Here is a 24625-nt window from a genome sequence, read left to right as displayed (position 1 = left end):
TGAATAATAATAGAAAGTATGTAGTTGTACCAAAAGAAGAATCTATATAGTTCTCTGAATGTACTTTTTTTTTGGTAACATTATTTAAAAAAAAATCGAATTGAGAAAAAAAATAATTATCTGCTTGGAGCTATTTGGACATGGGGAACCTCTGCGTTAAAGATAACATAGTTACTCTTGAGGAATACATCGCCAAGAATAGCAAAGTCAGAATCACCATGAGTAAAACTAGCGACGCAAGATACTAGCTTATTTTCAAAGACAAGTTCGGAAGGAGGGATTTCGAAATCAGCGCCATTAATGGTGAACACTAAAGGATCGAACTTGGAGGTGTCACAGTCAATAAGATAGGTACCATCACCAACTTCAGTAGCATCATAGAATTGGGCAATTTGTTCGGCAACATCTTTAGTGAAAACAAGTAGAGTGGTTCCAGTGTCGATGATAGCATCAAATTTGTCGACAGTCTTAAAGCCAACAGATGCCTCGTCGACAGTTATTTTCCATAGGCCTAATAAAACATTAGCATGATCAATTATAATACAGTGAATAAGTATACCAACCATCAATACTGTCAACTGGAACAGTGGTTAATCTGCCACCAATATGATCAGGATTGTAATCACCGAACATAAATTCTATACGATTTCAAAGACCATGAATATTAGCTGCTGTTTGAAGTGCTCTTCTCATGTACCGCGAAATATTTGTATTACCTCCAGCGGGATCTTCGCCAGATTTCCCAAGGTATACACTGAAAATAGGTTTTTCAATCAAGTGCTGCTCAATCATGTTATCCATGACGGTATTGGAGCCGAATGCAGATGAAAGGGAGCGGAAGCCAAGACCAAGAATACCATCAACTGGACTATCCTTGAAGGAAGGTGATTCAAACTTGGCAAGTTGGATTGCTTGCTCTTTTACAGAAATACCATTGACAGAGACCGTATCATAACCGACGTTGCCACCAGCAAACGAGCCATCTCCATAGCTAATAGACCAGGTCTTTAAGCTTGGCTTATAAGAAGTTGAAAGAAAAGCGTTAAACTTGTTTTTGTGTGTGTCACATAATAAACAGAGAGTTGAGGCTACAAAATGTATTGGTTAATAGTTGTGTAGAGTATTACTTAATCCCGTATTTTTCTTTACCAAACCAAAGATCCGAAGAGCCGGTATCAAAGTCAATTATGACATCCTGAGGAGGAGTTCCGACCTGTATAGTACCAAAATACTCGACATCATTCTTGTAATCGACTACAGTAACCGATGTACTTTTAGATGAACCAGAAAATTTTTGCTTGGCTCTGGAAAGAGCATTAGCCGCATTGGCCTGGAAGGAAGGGTTGGCGGTAATGCTGAGAAACTTAGGAGCTATCCCGAGGATATCCGGTACAAGACTGGCATCAATTGTGGAAAGTGCAAGAATGGATATGGCGGAGATACCAACAAAGAACTTCATTTCAAAAAAAAAACAGAACAGAACAATATGGGAGTTTGAGATACTTTGGATAGAGGTATTGTCTAACAATAAATTACTGAGCGTCTTATATATACTTTATTTTTGATTCTTCTATCTTAATGGATATTTTAGTTGGAACGACATTAATGTATTTCATTGAATCATATTTGCTGATACAGATAAAGGCTAATTTTGTTGTAGAGCTTGTGGCTTCTTCTTGATATTAACAGACATACACACCTGTCAGAAAGGCTGATGAACCATTAACTCAAACAAGGGTCTCGACAGTTACTTTCAGGCGTGACATTCAATGACATACCAACCGCGGGAGAATATTTCTTTGTTTGATACATTCCTCTATTCTGCCACTATAATACAATAGTTGGAAGAATATATATATATATATACTGTTTACATTTTATTGACTTATTAAACAATACACCCAATTTTAAAGCAAAGTAGAGTCAGTTTAAATGATCGTTTTTCTTCTTCTTCGTATAAATTGAATTATAAGATGAAAAGATTATGTACATCAAGACTGACTTGTAAATTTAATATAATTTTACTACATACTAAGCCAAATGAGCTATAGGATATGCATAATAACCCCTGCGGTATATTATTGGGTAGAGTGTGTTTGTTTTTAATAGTAAACTTTCATTAAGCAATATTTATTCATTTATTTATTCATTTTTTTTTTTTAGTATGTAGCCTCTAAGGATTATTTGATCTCACATTCTTTAGATAATCATTTACACTGATTTTTTTTAGATGAAACGAAAAGACTTGATAGTTCAATTGCTTATTTTTATACTAAATATTAAAGTGCAAAAAATAATGATCACAGTTAGATACGAGCGATTATGTGTGTTTTCTTCTTTCTATTTTATATGTTTTATATTATACTTACAGTATATCTGTTGTAATGTTAAAAAAAAGTAGACAACCAAGTTATCAATTGGATATATATCCAGATAGATCTACCATATATATATATATATTTGGTATTATTACTATAGTCCTGTCAGACTTCAGACTTCAGAATGAAAGAATGACTAGATTAATATAAGTACATGCTTAGAGTTTTATAGAGCTCTTAATTATTAAGCACAGCACAGCACAGCACAGCACAGCACAGCACAGAACTGCACAACATGGTACAACATGCAGTAAAATAAAATTTTGTTTTATTTTTATTTTGACAAGTGAAAGAATGAGATATCTAGAGACTAGGAATAGAAACATATTTTTTAATAAGCTAGACCTTTTGTTGTCGAATGCATACCCTTTAAATTAAATGAAGTGAAATTTGTTACTGAGTGGCTTTACTAGAAAATTCCACACCAATTCTTTAACCCAAAAATAGGTAATACATAAAAAAAACAATTCCTTTGATTGTAAAAAAACAAGTACTGATATAAATTCTTCCATTCGCCAAGAGCATACATCGTATGTTTAAGTGGAAGATAATTTTGTTTTATTCAAAACATTTTAATCAATATACTCCAATAATATAGACGTATAGCAAAAAGAGAAAGATAAAAAGTGGAAGTGATAGACAGATCTTATAAAAATCTTTTGAGTGAGTTGCATGTGGTTGGAGCCTTTTACAAGATAGCTAGTATGCTATGTAACAAATACGGAAGATCTTATCCTAGAAACGTAAACATAATGTACTGAGTATGCACACTCTGGTATAGGTGACAATAGCCAAGCTTACGATCAGTACTTATATATAGTCCCAACTAAAGCTTTCTTTATGTACTTCTTTACACCAAATATCAAAATAAATGATTACCGTCTATTACTAATTTAATAGCCCAGAGCACATTTTTAATGTCAAGTAGCCATTTTAAGAGCGTGCAGGCTACTGATAAAAATGAACAGCAAAGGAATGCCTCAAGACGATACTATATGCTATATGAGCGTCAAGAAGGTTCAAAATAAACTGTTCGTACTAATATTTTTTCTAAAGAAGTAATAATAATAATTAAAAAAATACTATTTGATCTATATATTCTCAACTTGGGAAATTTCATAATATTATACGTACATCCCAAACTAATTTTAAACGCAAAGGCATGTCAAATGAGCAATATCACTCAATGGGTAATCAAGGAAAATAAATGAGTAGTATAATTAAAAACAAAGAGAAACTCATTTATTAACTTGGTGCTCTATTATAACAGCCATTGGCTTGAATGGGCCTCTTTTTTTCTTCTTCTACCAATATATACTATCAAAAGTTTCTTATAATAAAGTCTTGATACCGCTTCACTTTTTACCTTAATACTCCACATTCCTCACAGCTATATTATTCCTTGAAAATATATTCAAGTGAAATTGATGATAAATTAGCCAAATGAGCCAAATGAGCCAAAAATCCAATTCGTTGGGACAAGTTTAATTAGAGTTTTTTTTTTTAGTCTGAAAACCTTAAGTGATATACTTCTGTGTGCCATTATAATCTACCCAAAATTTACTCTAACAGTACGATTTTGGAACTGATACATGAACAAACTAAATAAGATCAAAAGGTCTACGCTATATATTTGTGAAGAGTCATATTACAGCAAAAAAAAATGGTTTATTATTGTACTTTAATAAACAGTAATAAATTAAAAGAGCCAAACACATTTTCAGATATTTTCATTTTTTTTTTAAAGAAATAAAAGACCGGTTGATATATTTTATTCCCATTCATAATCATCAGCACACCGCAAAATTCAATGCTTTAATCCAAGCTTACATTAATCTGAGAATAAATCCCTTTGCATGTAAGAAAGCTTCTAGTAAATTGTGATGTTTTTTTTTTTTAAAAAAAAGTATACCCGCTTAAAATTAGTTTTGTACCTTACTTTCGAATGCAATTAGCATGTTTTATGAGAGAATATGAATCAGACATAAAACGGACGGAAAATAGTGAGCAGACCACTGATGAAATACTATTTCTAAATGCCAAGTGTATCTTTTTATATATAAATGTATAATGTTGTACTTCTGGAAATGTAAAAATTAGGAGAATATTATGGTATACAATATTGGGCTTTATGCTATAAGAATATCTCCTGCATTGTATCTATGTATATGGTTTGTGTGCCCTGAGATTGTCTAGAATTGTCCTTTAAAGCTTTGTAACAGCTCTTTATTAGCTTCACATAAATTACAAGTTATTTCAGAGTAACCAATTACGTATTTCGGTTATTGGTGTCTTTATGATTTATTTTCTATGGGGTTTAAAAAAGGAAACTAGCATGGTGAAAGAGGTACCTTATTGGCTAACAATGTTACCAATTCATTTAAAAATGCTGGATTATATGTTATTTCATTGGTACTTCATTTCAACCCAAGATGTTTAGTTTATCGCAATTAGAGTGACAAATATTCTGATTTTAATGTTATTCAAAAATTAAATAAGTAAATAAATATATTAAAGAAGTATTATGAGGGGTTCAATTATGAAGGAAGAATAGAAACTCTTCGAAATAAATAAATATATACTGTTATATCAAAGTAAATAGCGTTAATAGATAAATAAATAAGCTAAATAAAATGAAATGAAATAGCTAGTTTATAGTAATAGGATGAAACTAGAAATTTCCCCAAGTTTACGGAATAGATTATCGTAAATGTTGCTTGTATGGATTTAAATGTAATATTCCTGGACCCCTTGTTTTGTGCACATGTACGATAGGAGAAGCAAAGTTCTGTTATGCAATTGGACCCTGCATATCAATAGAGAGACCATTGGCTTTTCATTGAATATATAAAGTCATCTTGCACTGTTTGTCTACAAGTCGTATTTGAAATAGCCTACATAATAGGTTTGGATGGGTCGAATAAAATTGGATCCATAGTCTCTCTACCTCCAATTTCGCTAGTATTTTGTTGGAAGCGAGACGAGGAAGAGGGGGGGAAATGGATATGAGACGTAATAAATAGATAAAAAGAGATATACAGACATTAAGTGAATACAAGAGTGAAGATAAAATGTAAAGGTGCAAATAAAAGAAGGCTAGAGATAAGTTTTTACGACTATGAAACGATGTGTGATGCGATACAGTACTACTGGCCCATTCCAGCCAACCTGCCTTTTTTTATCTACTTTATTTTCGTTTTCCAAACTTCAAGGTACCAAAGAGTTTCTTTGCCGTTCCATTAATACCAGTTGAATGTTTAGAATCTCCATCACAAGATTCATCGTCTTCACGCACACTACGAGGGTATGATCTGGCAGGAGATGGATAACCACTTGATTCGTGGTGAGATGGGATAGAGGGTGGCCTGGAGATGGATCCAGCACTAGAGATATTTGAATTGGAAACATTTCCATAGTAGCCATAGCCAGATCCGCTCCCAGGCACTTCAAGTTCATCTGGCTTGAGGTGCATTCCCTGGACTCCATTGTTGAGCATGTGCATACCAACTTCAACCGTCTCGAATGCAGATGTAAAAGTAAAAATCCTGTCGCGGATGTGGGCCTCAATCTTAATTTCTGTCTGTCCAAAGAACATCTTGATCGTCATAAAGATTGGGTCTGCCTTTTGCGCGTTAGCAAATTTTGGCATCTTGATAGGGAATCTGGCTACTTTGGAGACATGTGGATGGGTGGTTAACCTAGGCACAGGAGCCTCACCATCATAAGCAAACAAATCTTGAAGTAGGTTAGTAATAATATCTTATTTAATTAATTTATTATTGTGTACATTACCTGAGTCAGTATCGTTTGGATAGGCAATGACAAAGTTCTTCGAAATACACTCGTCACCCTTGAGAGCCTGGCCCTTGTGAACATAAACGCTATACCGTTGCTTACAGAAAATACGACCATCATCGCCTTTAATACATTGTTCTGGAGGATCCTGGCGTGGATCAAATAGCATGCGTGTTTCTACTCCGTAGGTTCTTCGTGAGACACGCTCAGAAACCATGCGAGGATTAAGCCCAAAATAGACGGCGCCCCTGACTACAGCAAGTTCACCACGAGGCGGGACTCCTATGATTCCAACTCGGTTCTCAAACATCTCACGTACACGTCTATAGAGGTAAACCGACTGCCCAAAACCACCGACCAAGAAGATTGTGTCCAACTTGATCTGTGATTGAGAGATTTGGTCATCGATAAGCTGTAGCACTTGTTGAATCACTGGTTCAAACACATGCTTTCTCAATTCCTGCGCTGGCAGATGCAGATTGCCGTCCTCAATGCCAGTCTCTGGGTCATCCATGTCTCCCAGCCCGAGCGAGGCTGGTAAGGGTAAAAATTGTTCCTCTTCACCATCAAATTGAGGCTGTTCATACAAAGTCTGATGTTAATACACTACATATCATATATCGAAGGTTAAAATTACCTTGATGGCTTCCACAAATGTTTCCATCATAGACTCCATTGCTGTCTCGCTAATTGCTCCACGTTGTGAGAACCGGACCTTTAGATACTCCCGCATACGCATATCTAAGAATGTTGATCCACAAGAATCACCCTGTCCCTTTGTTACTTCTTTCAAAGATCTCCGCGAGCCAGAATCATCGATTTCGAACACAATCAGATCAACAGTTCCTCCACCTGCGTCACAGATCATGAAACGCTGGCCATGACCGAGATTAAATTGCTCGCTCTTCTTTTCGCAGTAAAGAGCGGCTGCTTCGGGTTCACTGATGAGCATAAGTCTATCTGGATGGTCCCATCTATTGACAATGTTGGCTCTAATAGCTGCTTCTCGCATTGTAGCCTTGGCTTTATCACTCCACATAGCAGGAACAGTTAAACAGTATCTGAATTTAGATTGGTCGTAATTGGATGCAAATCCACGTTGAAGTTCTGCTGTTACATGGGTGTGAAATGCCTCAAGGTAATCAGTAATTGCCTCCAGGGCAGTAAGACCATTTGGTAGTGGTTCTAATTCGAGGTTTTCATCCAAATGCAGCTTAAATCGAGTCAAAAGGTGATCGTGATTATTGCGCTTGTGGGAAAGTTTACGAGCATCCTGACCCCAGGCTACCATTTTTGTAGAGCCATGACGATAAAGGGATATTGTCGGTGTCTTTGGGTAGACATTAACTTGTTTAGGCCTGGAGATTGATGATGAGCAAAAGATGAGTTGATAAGATTGTTTACCATCGTGTAATATCAATGATCTCATCGCCGCCGTTTTTTGTGAATGCATAGCAGCATCCGGTGAATGTAGTGCCAAAGTCTATTGAATTAGGGGAGGTTGATGAGATTAATGAGGAGGTTTGGGGAGGACAAATCTTCTCCTTCTACGTTGAATTCCAACAAAGATGTTTACCAATGCCAATAACATAAGAGTAATCAGCGAGATCAAAGGCTTGAGTGTCAGTTGGCATTATGACACTTTATAGAGTGATTAATTGAGGGAAGTAGAAGAGAAGTGCCGAGTGAAGAAGGAAGAGAAAGGTGGATATTGAGGAAAAAAGAAAGCACGTTTGGAGTCCGTGTAAGGAACCAGCTACAAAAAAGGGAAACGTCCATTGAGGAGATCGGTTCCTTTTTATACAGGTCTAAAAGGGGGTCGCACAAAACGTCAGGAACATGCGCCTATTGAATTTTAAAGACAATACCAGCATAACCCTGGGCGTGGCTTATCTTATCACTCTTCTTTATGACATCTCGACTTATTCGCATCCTTAGACCTACCCAGCGTTTGATCGCCCAACACCAACGACCATACTCTCAGAATGTTATATTCATGGACGAAAAGGATCTGAGCATGCTCGATGTTGAAATGACAGAGCAAGTGGTTTTTTTTCCATGAATAATTATTGCCCCACAATGATCTAATCGATCCTTTTTAATAGATCATTCATTAGTACGACTGTCATTTCTGATTTAACAAATCCAGCCGAATTCGTGCGTGGATCGCCAGAAGCAGAGTTTGGAAGAAAACGCATTGGGTGTGTACACCTTCCGAAGCCACTTGCCAAGGGTATTTTGGACTTGATTGAAGGTAAATCTATTTACATGCCAAGAAAATAAGCTATTTGGGAATGTCTTAAATAAGAGTTAAATTTAGCACAGCATGATAAGAGGCTGATTCGTGTGGATGCTTTACGACTGTACGAGGCCATGAGATCAACAGCAAGGATTCCTGAACCGCTTGAACAAGATCCCACAAAAAAACCTAAGAAGACACCTAATCAAGAAGTCCTTGAACCACACAATGTATCGTATGGTCCTCGTGAAGCATTAGCATATACCGCAGGTGTTTTACCCGCATCATATGCTGCCATTTTCAACGTATTAGAAGAGGTCAATAGTCGTCTTGGTGATTTTAAGCCAAAAACCATGCTTGATTTTGGTACTGGCCCCGGTACAGCCATCTGGTAATGATTTGTTTATTGCAATATACAAATATTGACTCCCATGGATGAATAGGGCTGCTCAAGAAGTTTTTGATATCGACAAATATGTGGGAGTAGATCTATCTGAAGACATGTTACGTGTGGCTGAGAACCTAGAGGGTAATGCAGAAATCAATATTATGCAAGATGGCTTAACACGGCCTCCAATGTGGCGTTTGTGTGTATGGGACTAAATCCTCTGATGTAGAGTGCACCAAGAAGCCTGATTCATCTCCTATTGAGTTCAAACGTTATCTGGCCTTTGATCCAACGGTAAGACTTCTGCTTTAAATGATTGTTCTCATCAATTGTGACTGGATAGATCTCCAAACCAGACCTCGTTGTGAGTGCTTTTGCATTGGGTGATATAGCCTCAACTGCACTACAGAAATCAACTATTGAGCAGTTATGGGAACAAGCAGGGGATGTTCTAGTAAGTTTTCCGTATACTTATCAATTAGCTTAATCTAAATCATTGATATCAAAGATTTTGATCGAACGTGGCACTCCAATTGGATTTTCAGCCATTGCTCGGGCTAGACAATGGATCCTTGACGCTGAGAAAGAAAAAGAAAAGGACGTCCATGTGGTGGCACCTGTAAGTCTTACATACCACGCCATTCGTATAGAAAATTTTGTCTTACTGACGGTATTTCTCCTTAGTGTCCTCACGACCGTCCCTGTCCTCTTTTATTCTCTCCTGAAGCTAAACCGTCCAAAACTTGGTGTCATTTCTCCCAAAGAGTAGAAAGACCAGCATTCTTGGTAAACCTAATTAATGAGAAAAATATAGACAACAGAAGGATTTTATTTATATATTTTACAGATGAAGACGAAGCACTCAAAATTCAACACAGAAGATGCAAAGTACTCGTATGTTGTACTACGAAGAGGAAAACGGCCATCAACCAAAAATGCCGAGTCTCCATTTGAGAGAGCAGCTTTTTCATGGCCACGTCTAATCCAACCACCCTTAAAAAACAAGGGGCATGTGGTTATGGATCTGTGTGTTCAGAATGGTATGTTAAAACACCCATAAGTGTGCATTTATTGATCATACTGTGTGTTTATTGCTATAGGTGAGATTCAGAGAACCTCGATCCCAAAATCCCAAGGAAAGATTCCTTACCGAGATGCCCGCAAGTCTATGTGGGGAGATTTATTCCCACACCCTTCCAAAACAAAGATGGTAACACGTGTGTCTGAAGGTGTGGTTGGCCCGGAAGAAGTCCAGCGGAAGCATAAAAAGGCAATCTAAGCAAGCCCTTTAACACAAAAGACTTGTGTTCATTCATTCATCCATTTATTTAGTTCATGTTTATCGATTTTAATCAATGTAGATATAAAAATACGCATTAAGACAAAAATAATGTTTTGCACTTAGTAGCGAGATAGTAGTAAGGGAAAAGAGGAGGTTTTATATTTGTGGGTTGGTCTTGTATTCATCCAAACGGTCCTTAAGTTGTTGTTCAATGGTGTTCTCACTGCTAAATATGTCAGGCGGATTCTAAAAAAGAAATTAGAAAATATATTGTAGCAATACCAATACTTACCGAAGCGCTGCTAAGGATCTGTGCCTTGAGTTCATCTATTATTTATTTATTTTTTAAAAAAGGTTACATTAGTAAGGATATAATGATACATTTTATCCAAAGAACCTACCAAACTTGTCTTCACTCAAAGAAGAGAATCTAATCATATTATTATCTGGGAAATGATCAAACAGAAACGATTCCGTGATTGACAACTGCGCACATTGTTGAGCCAACTTTCCAAACACACCCACATCTGTTCGGTATCTGTCATATTTAAAAGGTTAGATTGTCGTTAGCCAACTTAACCAGACTCAACTTACAAGCGATAAGCTTCTTTATTGAAACAATGCTTATCCAATAGACCATCCAGAACCGCTTTCTTGAACATATTCTTTAGATAATGCAAGACATGTAAAATATAATCCTGATAGGGTCTCCAGGTTGGAAACTGTTGGGACATTGATACATTTCCGTGGGCATCCACCAGAGGATGAAACATTTCGGTCAAAAATGTGACCGAAGGTGGAAGATTTGGATAACTCTCAGGAATTGTCATGCGAAACTTGAAGACTCCAGATCGGTAGAATCCCTTGTGCACAAATATTACACCGTACCAGACTATATCGACACGTAAGTCCCGGTAGTATTTCCTCCTCTTCCTCTTCCTCTCCTTCTTGTTTGTGGGTTACCATTAAGGTTGTCTGAAGAGGGCATTACATATACACCAAGTGGGCAGTGACTTGGATTCCGCAAGTTAATGCTAAACAACTCTGCATCAGCTCTCATCATCATCATTCAACTGTTGATTTTTTTTTGTGGCTAGCAAAATTTTCTTACAATTCTGTCATAAGCTCATATCGTTTAAAGTATTCTGATTTCAAGCGAGATGATTCTGAGTCTGTATCATTATCCTCTTGATCCTCATACAGTGCATTATTAGGTACATGTTGACGTGAAACTGAAGACTGATGTTGTTGCACTGGCGGAACTGATACCACGGAGGATCTTCTACCACCCAATCGCGCAAATGATGCACTTCTGGTGCGAGAAAATAAGGAGCTTACACTGGAGCGCTTGTTAGATGATGGACTCGCATTACTTATACTATTTCTTTGGGAAGCTGGTGAAGTGGGATGTTGCTGTGATTACAGAATGTAGTATTGGAAACGAGAAACATTCTTTAGATTATGATCAAATGATCTGATAATTCAAATAGCAAAACACGCTTGTTACAACGTACTAATCCCTACATTATCCATGGTAAATATATGAAGAATCTAAACGGGTGAGATTAACGTGCTCAAGAAATCTAGACAATAGTCGGAGACTTAAACCCCTTGAGCCTGATTCATGGAGATGACCAGCGATTTGGAATATTTAGTTAAAAGGGTTCTGTATACTCAAGGAGCACCCCTTGATAATTATCTCAGAGCCAGATTATAATCTTGGTTATCTTGCTTTCTGATCCGATGGGTCGGGTAGAATCAAATGTACCTGGGCCAAAAGTTTAACTTGGTACCTGGATAGTTTATTATAAAATTTGTCACTGAATTAACATGTGTCTTTCAATTTCTCTTTGGCCCACAGCAATAAAAATTAATAAGAATTCTGCCCAAGTTGTTGCTGCTCCTAATAAATAATGACAGAATACATTGTTTACTATATAGTAAACTACCTATAAATTCTATATATATGCGACAAACAAAATAATCTTTGAACATTAGATAGAAACTTCAGTGTAAAAGGAGAGTATCTCTAGTTAGCCTGAGCCAGCTCACTTTATTTAAATCGATTATATTTCCGCGATAGTTGCGTGTTACTAAATGTGAATTTCGTTAAGAGAGAAACAATGGGCTCATACAAAACATACACACACAAAATGAGTATACAGCCGCTGTTTTTACTGGATCGTACGTATGACTGATGGCATTACCTTTTGAATAATATATATATATATATGAATTCATAAACAATTGATTTTTTTTATAATTAACGTGAATTGAGACATTTATTAATTTGATTTTACTGTTTTCCATGGTACCAAAAGACCAACTTGGCTTATTATTGTTAGGACGTTTAACAAATATTATCTTCAAACTCAATTGTATTTGTCTTTAAATATATGTACTATATCACAGCTGTCATACAAGATTTATCTACCCACTCAGTTCTGACTACATCATTCTAAATATCTGCAATATTCAAAGGTTGTAATCCGTATTTTCTCGCATTGATATAGAATATAAATACTCGCGATCACAAAGAGCAGATGAATTAACGATGGTTTACTCTTATATGTGTGTTATGGTGTCATAAAGGGTAACAATAAGCCGCGAGCTATAATAAGCTACATGGAACATCCACAATATATAGGTCCTTTTATAAAAAAAGCAATATAATTTGAAAATTCAAATTTGTTACACATATCAAACAAGGAAAACCCCAAACTTTTTTTATTTTCATTTGTCTAACCCTCATTATTTTATACTCTTTTATACTTATAGCATTAAGACTTTTATGCTGTTCTTGAAGGATTGGGATTATAAGAGGAAGACTTTGGAGAATATTTTTTCCGTTATATAATAATGTAAAAGAACGTATAATAAGACAAGTTAGTCAGCCAATAATCCTTAAAATATATGAATTGTGTATTGGCCTTACACACAATAAATTGGGTTTAATGTGCTGATTAAAGTAATACCATGTTACAACAAACTCTGCCCACCCTTGATTTTATTTCTGTTAAAATATCACGAGTATTTTCGATGTTAAGAGGAGCTAAATACACTTGAAGCTTTATTAGGCTAACTTATTTAAAGACCATATAGATAATAATAATAACAATAGGAAAGAGAAAACTCGAATGCCTCTTTAGCTATTCTACTTTTATTCAATTTAGCTGTACTAAAGAACAAATAAGGTGAATGTAGATAATATTACAGCATTTTCTTCTTTACAGAGAAAGTGTTTAAAAGAAGTACCCTAATTTAACACACTGATTTCATGTGCTTTAATATAGTATTTAACCTATACTCTCTTAATAGATAAAACTTGGCTAATGTCTCTTATAAAAATGAATTCTTGTACATACATCAATAATAGGTCTATGTACCCGTAGCCCTAAAATTACTTTGCAAAATCCCAAGGCGGCGTAGCTCAAAACAGTATCGTCTATATGACTTCATAACAAGCATGTAAATATAGAAGTAGTTATTGGGGCTTCCAAAGATATATATAGCGATTCTCGATTAAGCTTGAAGACTTTACGCTTTTCAATCGTTATCACCCATATCAATCGCTCTTTTTGAATGTCAAAGAGAAAATCAGCCATTTGAACAACGCAGAAATCTACTTATTCGGGCATCATCTTTAACATATCACATTCTGTGCATGGTTTAGCATGATGATACTCAATAACACAAGAGAACATGTATTACATTCAGATTTAGAGCAACATTTTCTATTCGTTAATTCTGAAAATATTAAAAATCCTAAAATTGGGATTTTTTTTTTTCGATTTGATCACTTGTTTAAATTTTTTATATTTTTAATAATAAAATCATCCAAGTACTAGAGTTTAACTTTTGCTTGCTCTTCTCAGTTTTTCTCTTCGATCCATTCACCATATTTTGCCTTTAACGATTACGGATATAATTGACGACCAACACGCCCCATCATACTTGATATTTATTTTATTTCCTTAAGTCGACCATAATCTTATGTCTTTGCCAGGCCAAGAAGTTTATTGGAGACTGTGTGACAAAGATGGAACATGCTATTGCGACTGGCGTCTATTTCTTGGCGATTGTGTTATTGAGGACAGAATTCACAAAATCCTTCTAGTTGGCGCAATATTTGCTATAATAGTATCTGTTATAGGTACTCCAAAAACCAAGAACATAGGGTATTATAATCCTAAATTATATATGTGTACACACAGCCGCAATCCTACTATTTTATCGAATGCGATACAAGAAGCAGCGTATTTGGATAGTATCGGAACGTACTGGATTCATTCAACCAAGACCAATTGATTCAGTACTTGTTATGGCTATTCTCACTAATTCTTGTAAGTAGATCGAACCTTGTATCAGGAATAATTTTTAATTTAATTGATCTATTTAATAGTGCGGGCTATTCAGACATTTTTGGTCTTAACAAATACTTATCCTAATGTTATATTTCGCTCATGTAAGCATAAAGTTCTTTCCATTTAATATCAAATTTGATTATACTAATATATTTTATCTATTTATTTAAGTCATTCATGAATTTCCTTGGCAATTTGCTGTATCTGCTCTGTCATGCTACTTCTTTGGTATTTCCCATACAATTGCAGACGTAAGTTCTTTATATTTATAAAAAAACGAGTCAGAGAACTATCTAATTTCTATATTCTTAGTCTAGTACAACTCTTTCTAACGAGTGGTTTCGCTCCCCACTTCTCATTGACAAATTCTGTACTTTTGTTTTCATTATCCCATTTATTACAAACAATATATTTTCCATATGCTCTGGAATATATGCTCATAGGGGAGAAATTGACGTTGCTTACATTTTTACCCGGGCATTGCATTTGACCTGGGGTATATATTGCTTCTGTATCTTTGTTATCCTATTTTCGTCTGGATACCTTTTGCTAAGGGTGCTCAAACGCCATCGAGCAACACGTATACGAAATGGGTCAGACATTTCGGTCATTGATACAGGAATTATCAAGGTAAATATATGAATGGTGAAAATCTTTAAACAGTCGTGGCTTACTTGTATCTGTTAATAAATGATAAATAAAAGGTCAAGATAATTGTTACTGCTGGAGGTCTGGCGACTGTCATATTTACATTCTTTTCCTTCATGTACGGAATCTTCCGAAATACTATTACAATGAACCCCGTTCTCTCTACCGGCACTTGTGTCATATGGATGATTGATGTTCCACTGGTAACACTGCTTATTGAGATCGCTATTCTCTTAACGTACGTAAATATATTATGGATAAAAATAAATAAAGCACTAACAGTACTATATATCAAAAGTCCAAAGATTACCGTAAACCTTGGACTTTCTGATCACAGTTCGAATGAAGATAATATGTCTTATCCCCGAAGAGGCTCCAGATATTCACACAGAGCTCGCTCATCCTCTCTTCCTCAAAATCGACAGCATCCTAAACAAGGCTTGCAAAATAAATTAGGATCAGCCCAAAAACGTGACAGCAAAAACGAATATGTATTTGCTATGGATGTTATAAGTAGCAACTTGATTACCAACTCTCGTACATTCGAAATCGAAGGCACTGGTCCATTCAACAGACCCTTGTCCGCTCCCACCTCGCCTGGCTCACCTACTTCACCTGGGACACCAGGAACATCAACTCGACCACAGTATAATTTCCAATCTAAACCTAATAATATTTCGACTGATAGCATTAAGATCTCTACTGTATTGAGTCCACCGCCTTATCACTCTAATAAGGAACCAAAGAAAAGATCTGTAGACATTACTCGTAGTACTAATGATAATTCATAGCATAATAGCATTGGTTTAAAATCCCCTGTTTTTTAATATCCATCAACTCTTTACATTATATATATATACATTACTTTCATCTGTTCATATTTTGCTTGTATAACAGTACAATTACTAGCAAGGATAGCTTTTTAATACCACCCAAGAAAAAATATAATTTTCTTTACTGAAATCTAATTAATAAATAAATAACTAAAAGCCTAAAGTACGAATAAATTATGATATCTTCTTGAGTTAAACGTTATCAAGTCTCTAAAAGTTTATGTCTATATTTATATAAATATCTATAATATAGGTTCTAAAACAGAGCATCATAAACATCAACTTATAAGCTTTATTATTGCAAATACGGTAACCTAAACCTTGAAATCTTCACTCTATTTCTCTCTAAGTAAATGATTACTATAATAATATGAATACATGTGTCCATATAAATGATGTGCGATGTCAAAACATGCTTCCCTATGTACATAAATTACACTGTTTAAATTCGACTGCTTGTAATTCAGATATTTAAACTTGATAAACATGTGAAAGGTCGCTGTCATTATTATACAAACTTAAACTATTATTAAGTCATTCTATAATTATATTGATTTTCACATATATTGGCGGTCCTTAGTATAAACTTTGACAAAATAATACAAAAATGACTCAAGATTTGCTGGATTATGACCAGGTAAAAAACTCTGCAATACTCTTTCAATATATATACTATAGAAAGTGAGTAATGGTTTCGATGATACTTTTGGAAAATATCATGGACATTCTCCAAAACTATCATTGAAATTACGGCCCATTTCCCATAAGAATACTAAAGTTATTTTTCCTCATTTTTACTTTTACTTTTGCTAAATATTTTTATAGCTATACAAATAGACAATTTTTTTCAAGAAAAAAAAGCTGATAGAATTTTGACAAGTACTATATCCAATATCGTTTCCACTACACTATTTGATTATACTATATATACTTATAATTCAAGCTTATGTAGAGTCATTTTTTTATATTCCTCGCTTAAACCCAATGCTGCCCTTATGATATAGACGTATAAGCCTGTTAAATGATACAGATTAAGTGTATATATATAACTTCAAATGGCCTAAAAACATAAGCTCTTTCCAATAATACGACTGCCAGAATATATCAGCATTATTGTATTATTATTTTGCTACAGAAGCAAAATGCCCTAGTATAAAGTTAATATATTTATTTTATTTTATCTAAGCAAACAATTGCTTAATCTTATTCTTTAAGAAAAATTAATTAAACCAGTATTAAGCACAATTGAAGATATAGACTAGCAATATAATGCAAAAGACAAGAAAAGTAACGTCATCATTCAATACTAAAGCTCCGCAGCATTTTTATGTCGTTGAACAAAGCACCAAACACCCGTCAAGTTACTGTTTAATATACAATGGCTGATTTTGACGAGATTCCTGACCTTGTACCTGTCTCTTCGGAAAAGTAAATATTCACTCTTTATATCGGGTCTAGAAGCTATCCTTATATATATGAATCCGTCTATCTATTCGTTCGCTGTAGCATCCCGACTTCAACTCAAGAAGAGGAAGGGCATCGCAAGATCCCTGTAACAATTGTAACAGGTACATGGATCTCATGCAATCATCACAAGCTAATCGTGTAATTAGGATTCTTGGGAAGTGGAAAGACTACTCTTTTAAATTACATCTTGACAGAGAAACATGAGAAGAAGATCGCGGTTATTTTAAATGAATTTGGAGAAAGTAAGTTTGTAATTCATATGCCTTGTACTGGACAAGTTTTTAAATTAAAGAAAATCATTGATTAGGCAGTGACATTGAAAAATCATTGTCGATCAACCAAGAAGGAACCCTGTACGAGGAATGGCTTGAACTCCGCAATGGATGTTTATGCTGCTCTGTCAAGTAATTTGTTTTCCAATACAGAAGCAATCATATTAATATCTTAAATTAGGGATGTTGGTGTAAAAGCAATTGAGAGTCTCATGGAGAAAAGAGGAAAATTCGATTATATCCTACTGGAGACAAGGTATGAGCTATTTTAGCATGAACTGTGATCCGATCAATTTGATGAACCGTGGTATTTGCTAGTGGGTTGGCAGATCCTGGGCCAATAGCATCTATGTTCTGGTTGGATGATGGTCTTGGTAGTGAGATTTACCTCGATGGTATTGTTACCCTAGTGGATGCTAAGCACATTGGACAGGTAATAACGAAGAGATATCGTTTGAATTTTGGATAGCTAAATTACCCGGTTAATTTTGTAGTATATGACAGAAAAGAAAGAAGACACAATGATTAATGAAGCACTTAAGCAAGTACCCCACATATTAAACAATTGTGTTAAAACTAACAAGCGATGCGTGTTACAAAATTCAGGCAAATTGCCATCGCTGACCGAATTGTCCTTAACAAAGAAGATTTATTAACAGAACAAGAAATGAATGATCTTGAGAAAGAAATCAAAACAGTAAATTCTGTAGCAGAAATCTTGCGTACAGAACGGTCAAGGTAGACAAAAGATAGTAAATTTGAGACCTTGATCTAATGGTATTATAGAATTCCTTTGGACTTTGTACTTGATATTCGTGCCTATGATATCCATGCTGTAGATACTGTTGCTGAGCAAGCCAACAAGATTGAACATCACGGTAGTGGACATGCTCATAAATTGAGTCACGTAAGCAAAACTGAAGCCTGGTGGTTATATAATATAAGCAAATACTTAATCATTATTTTTAGGATGTCCAAACTGTCTGTATTCAGTTTTCTACTCAACTGGATACTCTTGAACATTTTGAAGCATGGATTCAGACTTTGCTTTGGGAAAAGACTATTCCAACTGTAAATAAGCAATTGGTCGCAGCCGAAGATCCGGTGATTGTACTGCGCCTCAAAGGCATTATACAACCTCCAAAAGATAGACAAGATGACAAAAAGAAACGTATGGTGATTCAAGGAGTTCAAGATTTATATGATATTCAGGAAGGATACGCAGAAAACATGCTGGATAGTGCGAGCAAAATGGTTCTTATTGGTAAGAATCTAGACAAACACAAGCTACTTGCCTCTTTTGCCAGTTGCGTACACCTACCTGTGGATTGTATTACCATCACATAATAGCCATCGCATCTATTACTATGTTATCTGCCTTTTTTTGTTTTAATCTGATATTTTTATGGTTCATACAATATATAAAGATCTTTTTCATATAATCAATCACTTCTATGATGTATCACTCTTAAGACCTCAATTACCTCTACTTTACTATATGAATAATTTTGAATGGGCCATGGTCAAATGCCAGTCACTGAGAAGCATACGACATGCAGCCAGACTCTTCTCTTCCCCTTTTTTTCTCTTTCCTGTTTTTTGCTCGCTTCTCTTTACGCGCGTCCAAATTACTGCTATTTGCAACCACTCAATATGCCAGTTACAAACGCGTACATGGTGGCTAATCTCCTCGAGAAGGTTAGAGAGCTCTAAAGAACCCAACAACGTTCTTGCCGAAACATTCAACTGATGAAATTATGCGTACAGATGTGCAATGAGGATAGGGATTTCCGGTACATGGCCTTGAATGACCTTATGAACGAACTTCAAAAACCTTCGTTTACCCTTGAAAAATCTGTTGAAATAAAAGTTGTCCGTGCTGTCTTGAAGCTGATGGACGATAAGAATGGCGAGGTGCAAAATCTTGCTGTCAAGTGGTGTGTGCATAAAATACAACACAAGTTTCGCACAAGCTTTTTCTTGGCTGTGTTAACTACTCAAAAGGCTTTGAATAACACATTTTATATATAGTCTTGGCCCTCTTGTAAAACAGATCCAGGAAGAGCACATCATCGAAATTGTAAAATGTCTATGTGGATTTGCAGCACAGCGAGAGAATGAAGAACTCCGCGGCATTGCCAGTGTGGGTAAGGTGTTATTTTCTGTTTGACTGCGCGAATATCCGGAGAGGTGCAACATTAGCTGACGTGTGGTACATAAATACACACAGGCTTAAAGACAGTTGTGCTGGAAGTAAATTCTGTCAAAGGAGATACTATTAGCAATGTACTCGTCCCCAAGGCACTGGAGATCTTGCAGGATTCCAACACAACATATGAGATGGAGATGGATGCTTTAGACGTTCTTGCTGAGGTTCTCTCACGTTTTGGTGCCCAGATCCCAGCCAGTAAACAGGCACAGGTCAAGAGCACACTATTGCCATTGCTGGCACACCCTCGTGCTGCGGTCCGGAAGAGAACAATTCTGGCTGTTGGGCATTTCGCAGTCCATGCAAATGACGCCATGTTTAAGGATCTGATTACTCATATCTTGACACAGCTGAAAAATAAGAGTTCTACAGGAGACAGACTACGCACACTTGTTCAGTGTGCCGGTATGCTGAGGTACAAACACAGATATTCTAATATTTTTATTTTTATTTACTCCTGTTACTCCACCGGAGTACACCTTAATTTATTAATTATATACGTCTTTAGCCGCTATAGCACTGCCCGTTTAGCTGATTACCTCCCCGAATTGGTCTCTATTATTGAAGTATATACTGCCGAAGCCGAAGAGGATGATGAAATGCGTGAAATTTGTCTTCAAACCTTGGAATCATTCGTTCTCCGCTGTCCTCACAAGATTTCCCCTTATACTGACCGTATTATTTCCCTCGGGCTTGAATATCTTAGATATGATCCTAATATTGTTGGAGATGATGAGGTAAGAGCGAAACCGGGTTACGGGACCAAATGCTAGGCCAAATATTGAATCAAATTTGGCGACTTTTAGGATGAAGATATGGAAGAAGATGAAGAAGAGGATGAAGAGGAAGAAGAATACGATGATATTATGTAAGAGAGACACGTCACTTTATGTGGTCATTCGTATAAGATAGAGAATCTTATACTATATTCTAGTGATTATTCAGACGATGATGATGATATGTCTTGGAAGGTCCGTCGCTCGGCAACCAAGGTGTTGGCAGCTGTTATTGAGACTCGTTCCGACCTTCTTCAACAGCTCTACAAGAATGTTGCCCCCGCTCTTATTAGCCGCTTTAAAGAGAGAGAGGAGTCTGTTCGTTCTGATATTTTACAGACATTCATTGTACTTTTACGCCAAACCAGTCTGTACGGTGGAGAGAACACAGAAATAGTCATAGATGACGGAAAAGCTGTTCTTGACTTTGACGTAACAGGAAGTGACGAGGATTCTCTATTGACCTTTATCCGCCCACATGTAGCCGTATCAGTTAACCCTACAGAGACTGGTACAGGGTAAGTAAGGAGTATAAATAAATCATTATTTCTGTATTAATTTACCGTGCTTTAATCTGAATTTAGTCCCAAACAGCTGCTTAGACAACTGGTGCCTAAGTTAAGCCACGCTCTTGCGCAGCAACTTGGCTCAAAGTCTACACAGACTCGCCAGATTGGATTCCACCTTTTGCGAGAGCTTGTTACTGTTCTTCATGGTGGTTTGGATCAAGAAGTAGAAATTTTTGTTCCTGTTATTGTATCTTCTCTCAGTAGCTCTGCTTCAGAGCAACAGCAAGTGGCTTTGACATCTAACCTCAAAATCGAAGTCCTTGCCTTCTTGCGTCGTTTCCTCCGTAGCCACCCACCAAATGTTCTTCACCCATACCTCGATCGTTTGTGCCCGGCCATAATCAACACCTTGTCTGATAAATTCTACAAGATCACATCTGAGGCCTTTTTGGTGTGCGTTGAACTCATCAAAGTTATTCGTCCCATCCATCGCACCGAAACAGGCGAGCATGGTATTACCCCAATGAATGAGGAATATAAGCCATATCTTTTGCAGATTCTCGATGCAACTCTCAAAATACTCAGTACAAACGACGCCGACCAAGAAGTCAAGGAACGCTCGATAATGTGTCTAGGTGCTTTACTGGCACAGGCTGGAGATGTATTACAGTCACAGCAGCGTCAGGCATGGGATGTCTTATTGGATCGTCTGAAGAATGAAGTGACACGCTTGATTAGTGTACGCACTCTTGCAATCGTTTCTCAGAGTCCTGCCGTAGCTGGCGAAGAGCTTGAGCGATGCGTTCTTGTGGCTGTGGATGAAATCGGACTGTTGTTAAGAAAGAGCAACCGTACAATCCGTATTGCTAGTCTTGAGTGCCTGAACATTTTGGTGAAGAGGTACTTATGTTTTAGTGCTTACTGACATTTTCTGCACATCAAAGTATTTATTTATTTTTGTTTATACTTTAGATTTGGCCAAAGTCTTTCTCCAGAAAGTTGTAAATCTCTATTGGTCGAACTGAAACCTTTGGTGTGTGATAATGATCTTCACTTACTCCCATTGGCTCTCAAAGCCATTGAGTCTATTATCACTGTCAGCGCTAGTTCGGCCGAAAATATGAGAGTTTCGATTCTGCCCTCTCTCCTGCAATTAATCCAGTCTCCTCTTCTCCAAGGATATGCACTCAACAGTCTTCTTTCACTCTTCACTGCTTTGACTAAGGCTTGTCCTGATGAGTACCAGAACCTGGTTAAGGGTTTGGTGGAACCTCTATTGAACGTAAAAACTAGCGGTGTTTCTGCTGGCGGTGTTGCTGCTGTTGCTAATAAGCAGGCTGCTGCTACTGTGGCCCAATGTGTTGCTGTATTGACAGTAAATACTACTCTAGAAAACCGCCAACTTACTATTGGAACTTTCCAAAACTACATTGAAGTATGACAGGTTTTTTTTCGTTTGGATATATATATGAAAGGGTAGACACTAACATTTATAACATTAAAGGATCCTGCCACCAACGACTCTATAAAATACCTCAGTCTTTTGACATTGGGTGAAATTGGTCGTCGAATGTATGTACTTTGTGGAACTTGTGCTATTACTGTCTTTCTTTTCTCATTTAAATTTTTGGCTTTGATCTAATTTAATTAGTGATTTGAGTCACCTGGGTAATATTCACGAACAAATCCTGGCCTTATTCTCGGTCCAGTCAGAAGAAGTCAAGTTTGCTGCTGCATTCGCACTAGGTAGGGTACATGAGAAATCGAATGATAATATGATTGTTTGGCTTGCGACTTATCTTCTTTGTATTTAGGTAACATGAGTGTTGGTAATATTAGCCGATATTTACCCTTGATTGTCGATCAGATGAAGGCCTACCCAAAGCGCCGCTACTTGTTGTTACATGCTCTTAAAGAGGTACTTTTTTTAATGCATATTAAAAAACGTTATCTTTAATCATCTAACTTTTTTTTTTCTTTTTAGATAATTACTCGTTATGACCAGCATGGAAAGAACGCTTCTTTGGGAGATGCTTCAAATGAAATATGGGATTTATTGTTAGAGAGTAGTGAGTCGGAGCAAGAAGAAGGTACTCGTACAGTGGTTGCCGAATGTCTCGGCAAACTGGCTTTGACAGACCCACGTAAATTCTTACCCCAGCTCGAGGTAAATAAATTAGTATCTAGTTTTCGGTTGCTTTATCTAGAAAAAAAAATCTCACTATATATATATCTATGCATTTTATCAGGAGCGTTTGTCGTCGCCTTCAGCTCATGTGAGAGCTACAGTGGCAACTGCCATAAAATATGCTGTTGTGGATCCTTCACAGGCCTACGATGATTTGTTGAAACCCATTCTTTCTCAGTTCCTAATTTTATTGCAAGATCCTGATCTGGTAAGTAAATAAGAAAGGAAAAACAACAGTCTAATTTATAATCTTATAATTTTATAACTTTCTTTCTGGTTGGTTCTAGAATGTTCGCCGTTTGGCACTCTTGGCAATTAACTCGGCAGTTCACCGTAAGCCTTATTTGATCCGAGACGTTCTTGGCCAGTTGATCCCATTGCTGTACGAAGAGACTGTGATTAAGGTAAGAGACGTTTATATAGCGAATGGGCTTCCTTTTTTTTGTTCTTCTTTTGATACACTTTGATAAACTGATCCATATACTATCAATCATTAGGAGGAGTTGATTCACACAGTTGAAATGGGACCCTTTAAGCACAAGGTGGACGATGGTCTTGAGATTAGAAAGGTATTATTCATGCATTAGGAATAATCATTTATGCATTGTATTTGTGAAACTAACGATTTATTTAAGGCTGCCTATGAGTGCATGTATACATTACTCGGTACATGCTTAGATAAAATTGATGTACATGGTTTCTTGGATCGTGTGAGAGCAGGACTTGAAGATCAGCATGAGATTAAGATGCTAGGATATCTTATGTTGATTCGCCTTAGTAAAATCGCAATAAGAGCCGTGACTCAAAGTAAGCCGCCGCTTAATCCATATCTTTTTCTATATCTCACCAAATACTCTAACTATTTATCAGAGCTTGATGATCTTGTTTCACCTTTCAAATCAACTCTTGATTTCAAAATGAGAAGTAATGCTGTAAAGCAGGAGGTGGAAAAGAACCAAGAGTTGGTGAGAGCCACACTTCGTTGCATTGTCGCGCTTTCTGGATTGTCTGATCAAAGTAAGATTTAAAAAGTTTGAGAGAGCTGTCTCGAAATCAAAATTTGTTTGTTAATGATTAACGTTTATTTTATTTTATTTTATTTTTTATTTTATTTATTTGTTACTCAGACACTACACCAAAGTTCGATCACTTTGTCAAAGAGGTCTCAAATGGGCCTTTTGCTGATGATTACAAGCTTACTGTAGCCGAAGCTGAAAACAGAGAAACACGCGCTGTGGAATATATGGATATCTCATGAGCTACATTAATCAATGAAA

The 24625-nt window shown here is 36.4% G+C and overlaps 7 protein-coding genes across 7 annotated transcripts; 4 read left to right on the top strand and 3 right to left on the bottom strand.

The window, feature by feature from the left end:
• Positions 1-116: 116 nt before the first annotated feature.
• Positions 117-1459, bottom strand: PHYBLDRAFT_24046 (secreted aspartyl protease; the record flags this gene model as incomplete). The annotated part of the gene is made up of 4 exons (XM_018439828.1): positions 117-511; positions 564-638; positions 717-1088; positions 1150-1459. 4 exons carry the CDS (start codon positions 1457-1459, stop codon positions 117-119), a joined length of 1152 nt encoding a protein of 383 aa, XP_018285554.1.
• A 3980-nt stretch (positions 1460-5439) lies between these two features.
• On the bottom strand, positions 5440-7807 carry PHYBLDRAFT_183534 (hypothetical protein; the record flags this gene model as incomplete). Its single annotated transcript, XM_018438789.1, has 5 exons — positions 5440-6113; positions 6171-6750; positions 6811-7531; positions 7578-7656; positions 7750-7807. The coding sequence occupies 5 exons, from the start codon at positions 7805-7807 to the stop codon at positions 5566-5568; spliced, it is 1986 nt and encodes a 661-aa protein (XP_018285553.1). The 3' UTR covers positions 5440-5565.
• A 323-nt stretch (positions 7808-8130) lies between these two features.
• Positions 8131-10183, top strand: PHYBLDRAFT_189005 (hypothetical protein). The gene is made up of 10 exons (XM_018439594.1): positions 8131-8213; positions 8279-8427; positions 8494-8803; positions 8856-8941; positions 9030-9094; positions 9144-9254; positions 9309-9419; positions 9485-9586; positions 9648-9840; positions 9901-10183. Exons 1-10 carry the CDS (start codon positions 8170-8172, stop codon positions 10077-10079), a joined length of 1350 nt encoding a protein of 449 aa, XP_018285552.1. The 5' UTR covers positions 8131-8169; the 3' UTR covers positions 10080-10183.
• Positions 10184-10538: 355 nt separating this feature from the next.
• On the bottom strand, positions 10539-11097 carry PHYBLDRAFT_6879 (hypothetical protein; the record flags this gene model as incomplete). The annotated part of the gene is made up of 3 exons (XM_018442010.1): positions 10539-10620; positions 10677-10974; positions 11046-11097. Coding segments are annotated over 3 exons (432 nt in total), but the record flags the coding sequence as incomplete, so codon positions are not given.
• A 2978-nt stretch (positions 11098-14075) lies between these two features.
• PHYBLDRAFT_69379 (hypothetical protein) lies at positions 14076-15885 on the top strand (the record flags this gene model as incomplete). The annotated part of the gene is made up of 7 exons (XM_018442087.1): positions 14076-14235; positions 14297-14425; positions 14485-14547; positions 14618-14697; positions 14759-15076; positions 15151-15332; positions 15393-15885. The coding sequence occupies 7 exons, from the start codon at positions 14076-14078 to the stop codon at positions 15883-15885; spliced, it is 1425 nt and encodes a 474-aa protein (XP_018285550.1).
• A 1415-nt stretch (positions 15886-17300) lies between these two features.
• On the top strand, positions 17301-19110 carry PHYBLDRAFT_136840 (hypothetical protein). The gene is made up of 10 exons (XM_018429815.1): positions 17301-17355; positions 17434-17495; positions 17541-17636; positions 17702-17798; positions 17848-17922; positions 17985-18099; positions 18161-18211; positions 18277-18404; positions 18453-18573; positions 18636-19110. Exons 1-10 carry the CDS (start codon positions 17306-17308, stop codon positions 19011-19013), a joined length of 1173 nt encoding a protein of 390 aa, XP_018285549.1. The 5' UTR covers positions 17301-17305; the 3' UTR covers positions 19014-19110.
• A 293-nt stretch (positions 19111-19403) lies between these two features.
• PHYBLDRAFT_86119 (TATA binding protein interacting protein) lies at positions 19404-24358 on the top strand (the record flags this gene model as incomplete). The annotated part of the gene is made up of 17 exons (XM_018443634.1): positions 19404-19603; positions 19698-19813; positions 19897-20290; positions 20384-20597; positions 20682-20743; positions 20810-21068; positions 21246-22060; positions 22133-22595; positions 22665-22732; positions 22812-22906; positions 22975-23078; positions 23145-23327; positions 23410-23556; positions 23636-23752; positions 23846-23917; positions 23984-24155; positions 24219-24358. Coding segments are annotated over 17 exons (3621 nt in total), but the record flags the coding sequence as incomplete, so codon positions are not given.
• Positions 24359-24625: the final 267 nt, after the last annotated feature.

The sequence above is a fragment of the Phycomyces blakesleeanus genome, assembly GCF_001638985.1.
Source record: "Phycomyces blakesleeanus NRRL 1555(-) unplaced genomic scaffold PHYBLscaffold_29, whole genome shotgun sequence".
NCBI classification, from domain to species: domain Eukaryota; kingdom Fungi; phylum Mucoromycota; class Mucoromycetes; order Mucorales; family Phycomycetaceae; genus Phycomyces; species Phycomyces blakesleeanus.
The sequence above is the reverse complement of the archived record's forward strand: the minus strand, read 5'-3'. Positions and strand labels throughout refer to the sequence as shown.

Bases quoted from the DNA above. Each gene is read 5' to 3' on its own strand.
- PHYBLDRAFT_189005 (XM_018439594.1), top strand. From the start codon at position 8,170: ATGGACGAAAAGGATCTGAGCATGCTCGATGTTGAAATGACAGA. The intron at 8,214-8,278 runs GCAAGTGGTTTT...CCTTTTTAATAG, and splicing joins CTCGATGTTGAAATGACAGA to ATCATTCATTAGTACGACTG. The intron at 8,942-9,029 runs GTAATGCAGAAA...CCTCTGATGTAG, and splicing joins TGTGGCTGAGAACCTAGAGG to AGTGCACCAAGAAGCCTGAT.
- PHYBLDRAFT_136840 (XM_018429815.1), top strand. From the start codon at position 17,306: ATGGCTGATTTTGACGAGATTCCTGACCTTGTACCTGTCTCTTCGGAA. The intron at 17,637-17,701 runs GTAAGTTTGTAA...ATCATTGATTAG, and splicing joins TTTAAATGAATTTGGAGAAA to GCAGTGACATTGAAAAATCA. The intron at 18,212-18,276 runs GTACCCCACATA...AAATTCAGGCAA, and splicing joins TTAATGAAGCACTTAAGCAA to ATTGCCATCGCTGACCGAAT.